We start from the raw sequence: 15,117 nt of genomic DNA on the forward strand, positions 1-15,117 counted from the left end.
CATTAACCCTCCTCTACTCACTTTTATGTCCCCCCCAAAACATCTGACAAATATCACTCATCCTCCGCTGTTGTCAACAGAGTATGGTAAGTGAGTGTGGCTGTCACTGCAGTGAAAATTTTCCCTCAAGCAAAGTGACAACAGTCATTTCAGGCAGAAACAAATACAATTTCTAAAGAGTTTGTCCAAGACTCTTCTCCCCAACATCTTCACAACATTCTCTATGATCCTGGTCTGGTGATCTGGGGGAAAATCCTGGCTCCATAGAAGTTAGTGGCAAAACTCCAATTGACTTCAATGAGGCCAAGATTTCACCCCAGATATATATGTCGATGACATCCCCTGCATCTAATGGCACTGTTCAGTAGTTTCTTCATTTAAATTACCTTCACCCAATACCCCCCACCCCTGCCCAAAAATATAAAAAATTCACCGGAACTTCAACTTTTTAAATGTATATTGGATTTTAAATCTCTCCAATATCAAGGCATCTTTTCCCTGGCTACACTGAATTTAATCAAATTATTTTGAGATATTTTAGGGGTATTTTTCAATTGCTTTTTTAATACTAGTCATCTCATTTAACAGTGGTCCAACCCTTGCACTTGCTTTAATACGAGAAAATGCTGTACAACACTGGAGAGATTTACTAGGCCCAAAGACTCTTGAAGAGGCTAAGGAGAAAAGTCCAGCCAGGTAGTATTTGTAATAGCTATACATGATTCATAATCTGCAGTATATGTCCATAATCTACATATACATTTAGACCACATTGTAACCAATGTAACTATAATGCTGTCATCTGAAAAGTGATATATGTTTCTGAAAGTTTTTATGATTTTCTTGATTATATAGTGTAGCGCATACAGCGTCAACTGGATTTATAAAAAACAACACATGGCTAGTAAACATAGCTGAAAGTTCAAATTAAAAAAGAACATTGTTTGCAAGACTTTGAAAAGAAGAGAGGGATCTCCTTGAGTCATAATGATCAGTTTGATTTATTTCTGTGATTGACACAGCTGACAGCTAATTATTTTCTATTTCAACTGTTAATTGATTATATATTACTCTGGATGATATATCTGCTTGAAATTGTTTTCTGTTTTACTTATTCTCCTCTTTGAAAAGTGTCCTATTTCTTAGTTAAATGAAATTTGGGTGCCTTTGTGTAAGTATAGTGTTTTATTTATGGCTCAATTTCCTTTTCTGATCCAATAATTTCTTGTAAATATCTCATCAAATATTATGTTAGGTACTTAAGATAGTGTTTGTAACATTGTTTTCAGTAACTGTTGTGGTATTAAGACATTCACTCACAGGGTCTGTCATCTATAGCAGTGGTACTGTTTATCATTTAGTAAGACCTATTATTCATATTCATATTGGGAATTAGTGAATAGTTTAAAAATTGCACTAAGGATTATTTATAGCTAAAAGTAGGTAAAACTGCAATTAACCTTCCAAGTCCAGTGTCTTAGGTTACATCTGTGCTACAAGTTAGGGGTGCGATTCCCTGTTTGTGTTCACATATTCACACTAGTTCTCCTCAGGCTAGCACGAGTATAAATAGCAGCGTAGCTGTAGTAACATGGGTAGTAGCAGCAGAGGCATGGCTGAGCTGTGCCAAATACAAACCAGTTTCAGGAGGGTTTGTACTTGGCATGGCTCTGCTATGCTACCCGTGCTATGCTGCTATTTATATTTATGCTAGCTTGATGAGAACTAGCCCAAGTATGTGTACATGAGCAGAAAATCAAATCCCTAGTTCATAATCTAGACATAGCATTAGTATCACATAGATAAACAGGACACAGGAACATTCTGAAGTAGTTGAACATTCACTGGTGGCAGCAGGCAAGAATGGAATTTTCAAAAGCACTTAAGTGACTTAGGCTCACAAATCCCACTGAAAGCCAAAATGATTAGTTTAGAATATATCTATTCATTTCAAACGGTTTGTAAGTATCCTTTGTGTCTCCAGCGTCCACCATCTCGACCCTCAGAATTAACATTAATTTAGGAGATTCATAGGGATTCTGATACTTATGCATGAAAATGTCATGTCACTGAACTACCTTGTTGTTTTAATAATTGTTAGTTTACGTTCAGAGTATGCAGTAGACAGTGTATCTCTCAATCAGCTGCATGGCAGTGCTTCACCTGGTGAAGCTGAGAAGGAACTAGAATTCTTCTTTCCTGTGGAACACACTTTGGCAGTTATCAAACCCACTGCTGTTAAGGAACATAAAGGTAAACATTCTAGAACATGCATACCAATCCTGTGGATCTCATTCCAAAATAACTGTGGACCTCATTCCTACAAAATATTAGCAATATAAAATTTGTAATAAGTGATATCAGATCAATTCTTTGTCTTTCCTAAATGCATTTTCAACATTTAAAAACCTTATAGGCATGAAGTAATTCTTGCTGCCACCCCACTACTGACATTTCATTAGCGAAATTGCCTATGGTTCCTTCCTCTCACAGGCCACAGAGGTGCTGATGAATTAATGTTTTACTATGAGATATATAGAAAGAAAGAGGAAGCTGTATCGAAGAAAAGATAAAACCTCTTTTAGTCATAGAATGAAAAAATGGAGTTGTCTTCCTAAACTTGCTACTGCCATTGTTTTTACCTCTTCATCTAGACCCCCCATTATTAGAAACATTCTCTGTTTTATAGTAACAGCTCTAGTGGTTATTTTGATTTTTATATGTCCCCATTCGTTTCTGTGAATCTCACTTTTCCCTTCTTGGAACTATGCAGTTTGATCTTACCAGGCCAGCTCTCATTCCAACTATCCAATAAGAGATAATAGGATGATTTTTTTTTAATTGTTAATAGTAATTCATACATTTTATGTCACTTTTTATGTTCAAGGTCTCACTTCTGATTGTTCTGTATTATAAATAGCATGTTAATAGACATAATTACATAAATTTGACAGAAAACAAATCTAGCAATTTCTGGGATTTTTCAAGGTTATCATTTCTACATGTGTTTAAAATAATGTTAAAAATTAAGACCAATGTATTTTTTTTTCTCCTAGATGACATTATGCAGAAGGTTACAAATGCTGGCTTTATTGTATCACAGATGAAAGAAACAAATTTCACCCATGAAATGGCAACACAGTTTTATAAGGCTCATGAAGGAAAACCCTTTTTTGACCAGTTAGTGAATTATATGTCTGAGTAAGTGTCTGATTTTACAGTATTGTTCTATGTAAATGTAGCAGTTATAACTCTGAATTTATAGAGCAGGCAAAACGTTTTTGTTGAACATTGGAAGACTCTTGGAATTCTGCACTTTGTCATTTTCTGTGTCAAGTGTAGGGTATTTTTAGAATTTTTATAAAAAGAACTTAAATATTTATGACCTTTTTAGAATACAGTGTCTTTCCTTTATTAGGCAGTGGGTTTCGCTTACAGAACCTGTGAACTACACTGAACTGAATTATGATGACCACCTTTTTGGATTTGTTCTCAAAAATAGAAAATCTGGGCAACTACTTATGTCTCCCCACCTTTTTTTTTTTTTTTTTTTTTTGCAAACGACAAAGAGTGGGAAAATAGGCTAACCGTCTAAACCCTGAAGTTGTTAAGGAATGAATTGTTTAAGGCCATTGTTTTCCACTTGGATAAACAATAAATGAGACTTTTTCTGTTCAAAGGGTATTAAGAATCCAAATTTCATTTTAAATATGTGCCTCTTCCAATAGAAAACCACATCTCTATCTTCACTCTTTCTGCATCCCCAGTCTTTCACCATACATTTCTCCAGGTGGCTTTCAAATGCAGACCCAGAGGGGTATATGAGGGAAATGTGACTGTTTTGTTAAACCTATCACATTATACTTTGGAGACTTTTGACGGTATCTATCCCCTCACTCTCAGAACTAATTTTCATCCATCTCTAAAGCCAGACATACTCTCTTCCTGAAATAAATAAGGAACACTTTTTCCCCAGAGGTTAAATTTTGCTAACTATTCAGTAAAGAGTTTAGTGTTAATGTATGTTCTATAATTGCAAAACTCTAGTAATACATATGATATTTGTATATCTTGATGTTCCAGGGGTCCATCAGTGATAATGATCCTAACTAAAGAAAATGCTGTGGAGGACTGGAGGCAATTAATGGGTCCAACAGATCCAGACGTGGCAAAAACATCTTCTCCTGATTCTCTTAGAGCTCAATTTGCACAAGATATTTTGCATAATGCAGTTCATGGCTCATCTAATAAGGAACATGCACTGAAGAGCATTGAATATGTATTTGGAGAGATTGATCTGAACAGTAAGCCACAACTGAGATCTATCAATAACAGTTAAAATGTAAGTCATTAGATGGTTATTCGTCTATCTGTCCACCTGTGTTTTATGCTATATATAAAAAGCAGTAATAAAATAAACTTTTTCTCCCTAATGAAATATTTTGTTACCAATTAGTAACACTACTGTAAAATGTACCAATTAATTTACTAACGTGTACTAGACCATTTGTGCTGGTAATGACCACTATAGTTATGTTCGCAAAGTAGTCTTCATTATAGCTCACCCCTTAATTAACACAGACTCATATAGGGCTGGAAGGGACCTTGAGAAGTCATCAAGTCCAGCCCCCTATGCTGAAGCAGGACAAAATAAACCTAGACCATCCCCGACAGATGTTTGTCCAACCTGTTCTTAAAAACCTGCAAAAATGCACCTCCCTTGGAAACCTCTTCCAGAGCTTAACTACTTTTATAGTGCGAAAGTTTTTCCTAATATCTAACCTAAATCTCCCTTTCTGCAGATTAAGCCCATTACTTCTTGTCCTACTGTAATGGGGGTCACTCACTTCTTGAACACCTGCTAGTGACTGGCTGTGGTACTGCAGTTCTTTTCTTGTCCCAAGTGCCCACGGCAGGCTGCCTGTAAACCTTGGTGGGTCTTCAGTGGCTTGGCATTAAGGGGTATTAAAGAGTCCAGTAACTAACATTCTGTTTGCCCTTGCTAGAGTCTTCAGCCTCAGCTCTGGGTCCTTTCAATTTGGCTCTTTGTTTGGGCTCCAAAATAAGGTCTGTCCCCATCTTGGGTTTTACACCAGTTTACCTGTGGATGGTAGGGGAACCTGGGCCCATTATAAACAGCAGCTATGCACTGTTTGATTTCCCTTCAGGGAAGGGTGCTGATGATCAACCAGCTTGTCCCATCCATGCTCTGGCACCAGTTCAACACCTTGACCTCACCCCCAGGAACCTGGCCAGCCTCCAGAAGAAGATCCTGGAATTTTTCTGGTTGGGGCTGCACTGGGTCTCTGCAGGTGTACTGATCCTTCCCATGGGGGAGGGTGGACAAGGCCTGATCTGCATCTGCAGCCAGGTCCACACCTTCCACCTTCAGGCCCTGCAGAAACTCCATTACAGTACATGTAGTCCAGCATGGAGCATGCTGTTGTTCGCCTTCCTCCACTGCCTCTAAGGGCTCCGATACAACAGGCAGCTCTTTTTTCTCCAAGCTGCTGAGCTTTACCAGGACCTCCTCAGGATCTGGAAGCTCATTTCAGCAACCAGGTCTGTAGTGGCGTCTGAGGGGGAGAACCTCCTCAAGAACCCCGGCTACACAACCCCCATCTTCATGTGAAGGTAGTGAATCCCCGTTGGTGCACTCAGTGATGACACTGGCTGTTATCACCAGACTCAGAGACCTCTTGGCCCCACAGTGCTTGGTCAGTTCATGGGGCTGCCACCGTGCACATCCCCTGTCGTGTGCTCCTTGCCTCCTACTTCTCTCATTTTCCTTGTGCAGGTCCTGCAGGAGGGTGCTCACTTCCCACCTCTCATCTCTGGCCCTCTGGAACGCAACATCAGGCTTCTGCCCTGTGAGCCTCCCTGGCCAAGCTCGCACATGTCACCTGAGCTGGCTGAATGACATCCAGTTGGTAGGCCTCCACACCATGCCCTGAAAACATCTGTACATGCTCATGCTTCATACAATCCATTTCTTCATGGTTTTGTCCCATCCCAACACCAAGTGGTGGGACTTGTTGCAACCTGCAGAGGCTGAGGCACCCTGGTGGGCCAATATGTATTCTATTCTGATTCCACAGCCTGCTGGGGTTATTAGTTGATAGCTCCTCCTTGGAGTCATGAGCAAGGGCATGTAGTTGGTGTGGTTCATGAACTCTCTGAAAACTGTCCCTTTTGCAACAAGAGGGAGACCCTAGTGCACATCTACAGAATGTGCATCAGGCTGCAGCCCCTCTTCTGGCTCCTCCAGAAATTTTTACTGAGGTTCTGGCTGCAATTTTCCCCAACCTCCTAATTCTTACTCTCCCCATGTATGGCCCCACAAAGTTCTGGGACCTCCTTATCCACCTTCTCCTGGTACTGGCCAAGATGGCCATCCCTCACTCCAGGAGGAGGAAGCTGGACGGGTAGGGGAGGTACTCTGCAACTATGGGGCCTATTTCCGTTCCCTTGTTCAATCACATTTCCGGGCAGAGTTCCTCTGGACAGTGTCCACTGAGTCCTTAAGACACCATTGAGGAATGCTGGGAGCAGTCTGGGTTTCTCTGCTCAGCATCCCCTTCTGGTTTCCTGGTTTTCAACCTTTGACCTCATTCCTGTTCCTGTTTTTTCCTTTGTTGTCCCTAGTACTTAACTGCAGCCTGGGCTTAGTGGTTGAGGGGGGAGACCTTTACTCTTGGGTGGGCCTAGACCTGCATGTCTCAGTTCTGCAAATAGTATGCATGGCTCAATTTCAGTTTGTTACTGTTTCTTCCCTGAGTCTCTTCCTACCTGGCTCCTTTTAACTTCACCCCTAGATAAGGGTTAAGACTCTTAGATCCTCTGTCCCTGACAACCCATCTTAAGCAAATGGAGACAGAAAAATAAACTCTGGCTACCCCTCAAGCCCCTGTGGCCAGAGAGAACCACCCTTCCTTGCCCTTTGTCCCAGCCAGGAATTGACCTGCTAAGGCCCTGCAGCTTCTTTTATCTGATTCTGCTTGGCTCTGATGGGTTGGTTCCATGAGATCTCTGTAGGCAGGCCAGAAGGACACACTTTCACTGCTCTTTTCCTGTTACTTCACTGTTTCCTGGGGCAGGATATAGTAGGATTATGGGACCTCCTGTAGGGAGATGCTGAGGATAGGTACATCCCTCATAACTGTCTTCAGTGGATATGGACAACAGCTGATCACAGTCAGCTTGTAACTTTCTGAAATGTACCCATTTGAGTCTGAAAATTTCAATTTGATATTTACCAAAGGTGATTTCTTTCACTGAATGCATGTTTTGTGTCCATTGATAGAGCAGTTATACTGCGATTGTGATCTGTCATTTGAGCTTGATGAATAACATAAACAATGTTTCCAGTGTAGTTTAGTGTAAGTCTCCTTTTTGTAAGCCTCATTTGATCTCTATGAGAAAAGGCCATTAAGTCTAGTGTCTAATATCTTTAGTCAGATCTTGCATTCAACAACAATATAAGAAAAATAAAATAAAACAATTGTCTCCATTAGAAGATTTTATTAAGAAGTTTAGTAGTATAGGACATCTTGCAAATAAATGTATGAAAATTCTTTAAGGCTTTGTCAGACCTGGAAGAGGTAAGACATATATGAGAAGCTGAATTTCATATCTTATTGCTAGGGATGCAAGTTGGTCACGGAAGTCATGGATTCCGTGATTTTCCATGACCTCTGTGACTTCTGCAGCAGCCGGTGTGCCTAGCTCAGGGGAAGCTCAGGCAGCCCCTGTGCCGGGCATACCAGCCACTGCTGGGGCAGTCTTGCGCCCCCTATGCTCCCCCTCAGCAACAGAGTTTGGGTGTGGGAGGGGGCAGGGGGTTGGGGCATGGGATGGGGTGAGGCGGCCTCAGAGCGGCACTTACCTGGGGGGCTCCCAAGAAGTAGCGACATCCCCCTCGCTCAGCTGCTAGGTGAAGGTGTGACCAGGCAGCTCTGCATGCTGCCTCCTCCCAAAGAGCTGGCTTCACAGCTCCCATTGGCCAGGAACCTGGGAGACCACTTGAAAGCTTTAGTTTGTGCAAATTTAAATGTCATCCTGTGTAGTGAATTGGGTATCCAAGAGCACAATACACAGCTGTTGTATATTCTCCTCTGGGTTTTCTTTTGCTTCTGGATGCAATTCAAGTTGTTAGTTATGTTCTTTAAAACCATACATTATCTGGGACCTGTGGAGCTGGATGGATGCAAAGCATATTACATCATACTAAGGTGGAAGGAAGACAATTCTGAGAAAGCGGCATGATCAGGGCAGCGAGGGATGCATCGATGGAGTGCGATTGTTTAAGGCCTTTTCTAGAGCCCTGATCACGTCACAGGAGAGAGAATGTGTTGGTACAAACATTGTCTACCATCTCCTTTTGGGATGAAGGGGGTGCAATTTGCTTACACACACACATGTACAAACACTTCACCACCACCATGGGTGAATGGAGCTCATTACGTTTTTCAACAAATGCAGTTTGCCTTGATTACACTCTAACAAAGTATGAAGTGGTTATGACTTCAGACTGCATTATTTTATGACAATGTAAACATTTTTGATGCTGTGAACTAGATACATGTCTTCTCAAGTATGTGTGAGAAAATAGCTATTGGAAGACTGCCAACAAAACAATGAATGTTTGATAGGTACTACACAAAGGCTTTGAATGCTGTAGTATATTTATTGCACCTATTTTAGAAGTTTCATTTAGCTCTAGCTGTATTATAGATCTGCCTGGTTAAGTGTGATGTAATTTTATTTACTGTGCTATTATTTGCTTAACCTTGATTTTTTTTATAGACCATTACATCACCCCAGGCCTCATAATTCAGATATACCCAATCAGCTCTGAACAAAAATATGGTTACTCTTGTATGTTAGGAGATTTTGAACTTTAGCCGTACATGGATTGCACTTTTTGGTTAATGTCCCTTATCTCTTTTGAACAGCATCATGTGAGCTTCATTAAAATGATCAGTTTTATTTTACCATGCTCCATGGAACAGATTATACTGCTCTTGATGTTGAAATGTTATAGTTAGATCTGTGACACTTATTTATGCATATTGCCCATATATCATGCAAGCAAAATATGAGAACGTGTGATCTATTACTGCTTAATTACCCTTTTTAATTGTCTTCTTGAACTTACCTTCTTTTAGCAGTGGAGACTTGAAAAGTCTGAAGGAGATTTGGTGAAAAATTATATTCAAAGCCATAAAAAAAAGATACTCTTTAGCCTGCTGGCAGAATGTTATTCATACATGGAGGTTGGGTGTCTTCTATAGATACTAACCTACGTGAGAACATCAAAATATATTCTAAGGGTTGCAACCCAAACACTGTCTACCTTTTAGTATTCACATTGTTCTGTCATTTTCAGAGCACAGTTAAACATTCAGGTGTGATGTACATTTATGATGCACATCTAGAATCATAGAGTTATAGGTCAGAAGGGACCTCAAGGGTCATCTAGTCTAGGATTTGTTGTTTCTAAACCATCCAAGGCAGATGGCTATCCAGCCTCCTTTTGAAAGCCTCCAGTGAAGGAGCTTTCACAACTCCCTAGACAGTTTGTTCCATTTTCCTACTGTTCTTACAGTTAGAAAGTTTTTCCTAAGATTTAATCTAAATCTGCTATGCTGCAATTTGAACCCATTGCCTCTTGTCCTGCCCTCTGTGTCAAGAGAGAACAGCTTTTCTCCATCCTTTTTATGGCAGTCTTTCAAGTGTTTAAAGACAGCTATCGTGTCCCCCCTCAATCTTTTCTTTTCCAAACTAAACATACCCAGTTCCTTCAGCCTTTGCTCATATGGCTTGCATTCCATTCCTCTGATTATCCTTGTCATTCGCCTCTGGACCTTTTCCAATTTCTCCACATACTTTTTATACATTGGTGACCAAAATTAGACACACTACTCCAGCTGAGGCCTAATCAGCACCACGGAGAGCAGTACTATCACCTCCCTTGACCTGTATGCTATGCCTCTGTTAATGTGACCCAAAATTGCATTTGCTTTTTTTCAACAGACTCTACAATGTATCCTGCTCTTTTGTTGTGTGTGTTTGTTTTTAGGTGTTTTTTATGAAAATCGTAGGCTGTGGGTCCTTGTGCAATATAGATTTTAAGATACATTGAAAGGCAATTTCTGTTTTGTGTTGAGTTAGATTTGATTCTAGCTAGCGAACAGGAGTGGCTAATGGGAGTTTTGCGAGGGACTTCTCCAGGTGAAGGAGGAGCATGACCCATGGAGTAAGTTTGTCGTCTGTTGTCTGTGTGATTGTGTTTGTTGTGGTGTGCTTACTGCTGGACTGAAATATACCGTGTGGTCTGTTTGTTTGGGGGACTGTGTGCTGACCGTGTGGGTGCTGAGCCTAGCAACCTGCTAGGCAAGGCTGAGAGCTGAGAGCTTCTTAACGAGGCTTTGATCCCTGAGCCTATTAGCACCCATCAACCCTTAACCCTGGTCTGGCAGCCTCTGTGTTGTTGAAGAGGATGAAAGTCTCAGGGAAGGAGAACATCAAACTGGAGCAGAGGGAAATGATCCCATAGTTGGGACCCTCCTTCCAGATGATGTTGTGGTATCCTCTCGCACTGAGGATACCTCTCCGGGGAGGGAACTCCAGTTATTAGGAAGAGACAGGTATCAGTAATGGGCAATTTGATCATAAGAAACATAGATAGCTGGGTTTGTGATGACCAGGAGAACCATGTGGTGACTTGCCTGCCTGGTGAGAAGGTTGCAGATCTCTCAAGACATCTAGATAGACCTATGTGTAGTACTGGGGAGGAGCCAGTGGTCATGGTACATGTAGGTACCAATGACATAGGGAAGGATAGGAGAGAGGTCCTTGAGGCCAAATTTAGGCTGCTAGGTAAGAGATTGAAGTCCAGGATCTCCATGGTAGCATTCTCTGAAATGCTTCCAGTTCCACATGCAGGACCAGTTAGACAGGCAGAATGGCAGAGTCTCAATGCATGGATGAGACGAATGTGTAGGGAAGAGAGGTTAAAATTTATTAGGATCTTGGGAAACTTTTGGGAAAGGAGGAGCCTATACAGGAAGGATGGGCTCCACCTAAACCAAAATGGAATCAGATTACTGGCACTTAAAATTAAAAAGGTCATAGAGCAGTTTTTAAACTAAGGGCTGGGGGAAAGCTGACAGGTGCGGAGCAGTATGTGGTTCGGACAGAGACATCCCTTAGGGGAGGATCTATTAATGGAGATTGACTATGTCCTAGTAAGGAGGAGAATATGGAAGATGATAAAATACAGGTAGGATCTGATGAGAAACAGTAAAATGAAAAAAACTCTCATTCAATTAAATCATGTAATGGGAGACAACTAAAAAGTGACAAGTTTTTAAAGGGCTTATAGACCAATGTTAGAAGTCTAAATAATAAGATGGGTGAACTAGAGTTCCTCGTATTAAATGAGGATATTGATATAATAGGCATCACAGAAACTTGGTAGAATGAGGATAATAAATGGGACACAGTAATATCAGGGTACAAAATATATCGGAAGGACAGAACAGGTCATGCTGGTGTGGGAGTGGCACTATATGTGAAAGAAAGCATAGAATTAAATGAAGTAAAAATCTTAAATGAACCAAACTGCACCATAGAATCTCTGCGGATAGTAATTCCATGCTCTAATAATGAGAATATAGCAGTAGGGCTATATTACCAACCACCTGACCAGGATAGTGATAGTGACCATGAAATGCTCAGGAAGATTAGAGAGGCTATTAAAATAAAAAACTCAATAATAATGGGGCATTTCAACTATCCCCATATTGACTGGGTACATATCACCTCAGGACGGGATGCAGAGATAAATTTCTTTACACCTTAAATGACTGCTTCTTGGAGCAGCTAGTCCTGGAACCCATCAAGAGGAGAGGCAATTCTTGATTTAGTCCTAAGTGGAACACAGGATCAGGTCCAAGAGGTGAATATAGCTGGACCACTTGGTAATAGTGACCATAATGTAATTAAATTTAACATCCCTGTGGCGAGGAAAACACCACAGTGGCCCAAGACTGTAGTACTTAATTTCAGAAAGGGGAACTACACAAAAATGAGGTTAGTTAAACAGAAATTAAAAGGTACAGCACCAAAAGTCAAATCCCTGTAAGCTGCATGGAAACTTTTTATAGACACCATATTAGAGGCTCAACTTAAATGTATACCCCAAATTAAAAAACAGAGCCAAAGACTCAAAAAGTAATACACCATATTAGAGGCTCAACTTAAATGTATACCCCAAATTAAAAAACAGAGCCAAAGACTCAAAAAGTAATAGCAAATTTTTTTTAAGTATATCAGAAGCAGGAAGCCTGCTAAACAACCAGTGGGACCACAGGACAATTGAGATGCTAAAGGAGCACTCAAGGATGATAAGGTCATTGTGGAGAAATTAAATGAATTCTTTGCATTGGTCTTCATGGTTGAGGATGTGAGGGAGATTCCCAAACCTGAGCCATTCTTTTTAGGTGACAAATCTGAAGAACTGTCCCAGATTGAGCTGCCATTAGAGAAGGTTTTGGAACAAACTGATAAACTAAACAGTAATAAGTCACCAGGACCAGATGGTATTCACCCAAGAGTTCTGAAGGAACTCAAATGTGAAATTACAGGACTACTAACTGTAGTCTGTAACCTATCATTTAAATCAGCTTCTGTACCAAATGACTGGAGGCTAGCTAATGTGATGCCAATTTTTAAAAAGGGCCCCAGAGGTGACCCCTGGCAATTACAGGTCGTTAAGCCTGACTTCAGTACCGGGCAAACTGGTGAAACTATAGTAAAGAACAAAATTGTCAGACACATAGATGAACATAACTTGTTGGGGAATAGTCAACATGTTTTTTGTAAAGGGAAATCATTCCTCACTAATCTACTAGAGTTCTTTGAGGGGGTCAACAAGCATGTGGACAAAGGGGATCCAGTAGATATAGTGTATTTAGATTTTCAGAAAGCCTTCGACAAGGTCCCTCACCAAAGGCTCTTTAGCAAAGTAAGCTGTCATGGGATAAGAGGGAAGGTCCTCTTATGGATTGGTAACTGGTTAAAAAATAGGAAACAAAGGGTAGGAATAAATGGCCAGTTTTCAGAATGGAGAGAGGTAAATAGTGGTGATTCTCCCCCACCCCACCCGCCCCTGGAGACTGTACTGGGCCCAATCCTATTCAACCTCATATTCATAAATGATCTGGAAAAAGGGGTAAACAGTGAAGTGGCAAAATTTGCAGATGATAGAAAACTACTCAAGATAGTTAAGTCCCAGGCAGACTGCGAAGAGCTACAAAAGGATCTTTCAAAACTGGGTGACTGGGCAACAAAATGGTAGATGAAATTCAATGTTGATAAATGCAAAGTAATGCACATTGGAAAACATAATCCCATCTATACATATAAAATGATGGGGTCTAAATTTGCTGTTACCACTCAAGAAAGAGATCTTTGAGCCATTGTGGATAGTCCTCTGAAAACATCCACTCAATGTGCAGTGGCAGTCAAAAAAGCAAACAGAATGTTGTGAATCATTAAGAAAGGGATAGATTAAAAGACAGAAAATATCATATTGCCTCTATATAAATCTCCATCTCTAAAATTGGAATTGGAAAAGGTTCAGAAAAGGGCAACAAAAATGATTAGGGGTATGGAGCGTCTGCCATATGAGGAGAGATTAGTAAGACTGGGACTTTTCAGCTTGGAAAAAAGACGACTAAGGGGGGATATGATAGAGGTCTATAAAATCATGACTGGTGTGGAGAAAGTAAATAAGGAAGTATTATTTACTCCTTCTCATAATTCAAGAACTTGGGGTCACTAAATGAAATTGATAGGCAGCAGGTTTAAAACAAACAAAAGGAAATATTTTTTCACACAACGCACAGTCAACCTGTGGAACTCCTTGCCAGAGGATGTGAAAGCCAAGACTATAACAGGGTTCAAAAAAGAACTAGATACATTCATGGAGGATAGGTCCATCAATGGCTATTAGCCAGGATGGGCAGGGATGGTGTCTCTAGCCTCTGTTTGCCAGAAGCTGGGAATGGGTAACGGGATGGATCACTTGATGATTACTTGTTCTGTTCATTCCCTTTGGGGCACCTGGCATTAGCCCCTATCGGAAGAAAGGATACTGGGCTAGATGGACCTTTGGTCTGACCCAGTATGGCCGTTCTTATGTTCTTATGCTCTTATTCGTATTCAGCCATGAAAATTAACTGAAGATGAGATAACTTTCCTGAAAATCTGGTAGAGGAAACATTTTAGGATTTATTTGCAATTACACTCAACTGCTAAGCACAACCATAACAGATTTAGTGTCAATTAGTGTACTTAGAGTAAATATTTTTTCAGGTCTCATTATTTGAATTTGGGTTAGAATGTTGGGTGAAATAATTTAATAGCAATTTTGGGTTATTTTAGATTTAAATTTTTGTTTGTTTGTTTAGTGAATGCTTTTTAGTTAAATGCAATGATTTGATCAGAATAACAAAAATAAGCAAATGAAGTACAACAAAGAATTGAGTTAATATAGTGACTGAGGCATTTAGTTTATTTTATAGGGGACTGCACTGAAATATTTTATGTGCTTAATAAGAAAGTTGTGATCCATAAGTTTCTGTCTCTTAGTAAACTGGATACATGTTTGTGTTGTGACAAAAGAGTCGGAGCTAAAGCACCTAGGATCTGGGCACATTAACTACATTAGTGATGCAGCCAAATGCTCTCCTCTCAATTTGTCAAAGTTATGTATTTAAAAAGGATTATACCCAATGGATACCCATTTTAGCGGTATGGGCAAGGTGGTGCTATAACTTTACTGGAAGAAAAGCTACACGAGGAGATGGGACTAGAAATGCACACCAAATAGTCTTGTCAGAGCTTCCTTGTGAAACTACAAATAATAAAAAAAGGTTCTATCTCAATTACATTTAAAACTCCCTAGTTTGACTGTGAGAATTGTAAGTTTCCCTGTCCTCAGCTCCCAATTTACTACCCCAACACCCTCAAAAACAGTCCCTATAGTAGGCAGGCAACCATTGCCACAAAAGATAGCTTGGGTCATTCAGTTTGGCCTGCTACCTTCTC

General features: G+C 40.4%; 1 protein-coding gene across 18 annotated transcripts in view; it reads left to right on the forward strand.

Annotated features, from left to right (window-relative positions):
* Window positions 1-15,117, forward strand: part of NME8 (NME/NM23 family member 8) — a 62,058-nt gene that overhangs the window by 35,089 nt on the left and 11,852 nt on the right. For 17 of the 18 annotated variants that reach the window (XM_065583796.1, XM_065583800.1, XM_065583782.1 and 14 more), the window contains 4 exons: window positions 589-696; window positions 2,102-2,253; window positions 3,057-3,201; window positions 4,084-4,438. In XM_065583796.1, the coding sequence (XP_065439868.1) occupies window positions 589-696; window positions 2,102-2,253; window positions 3,057-3,201; window positions 4,084-4,339 (661 nt within the window). In that variant the 3' untranslated portion in view covers window positions 4,340-4,438. Of the gene's footprint in view, window positions 1-588; window positions 697-2,101; window positions 2,254-3,056; window positions 3,202-4,083; window positions 4,439-15,117 lie in introns of those variants that run through there. The other variant, XM_065583783.1, reaches the window with a different exon arrangement.

This window comes from Chrysemys picta, chromosome 2, assembly GCF_011386835.1.
Source record: "Chrysemys picta bellii isolate R12L10 chromosome 2, ASM1138683v2, whole genome shotgun sequence".
NCBI classification, from domain to species: Eukaryota; Metazoa; Chordata; order Testudines; family Emydidae; genus Chrysemys; species Chrysemys picta.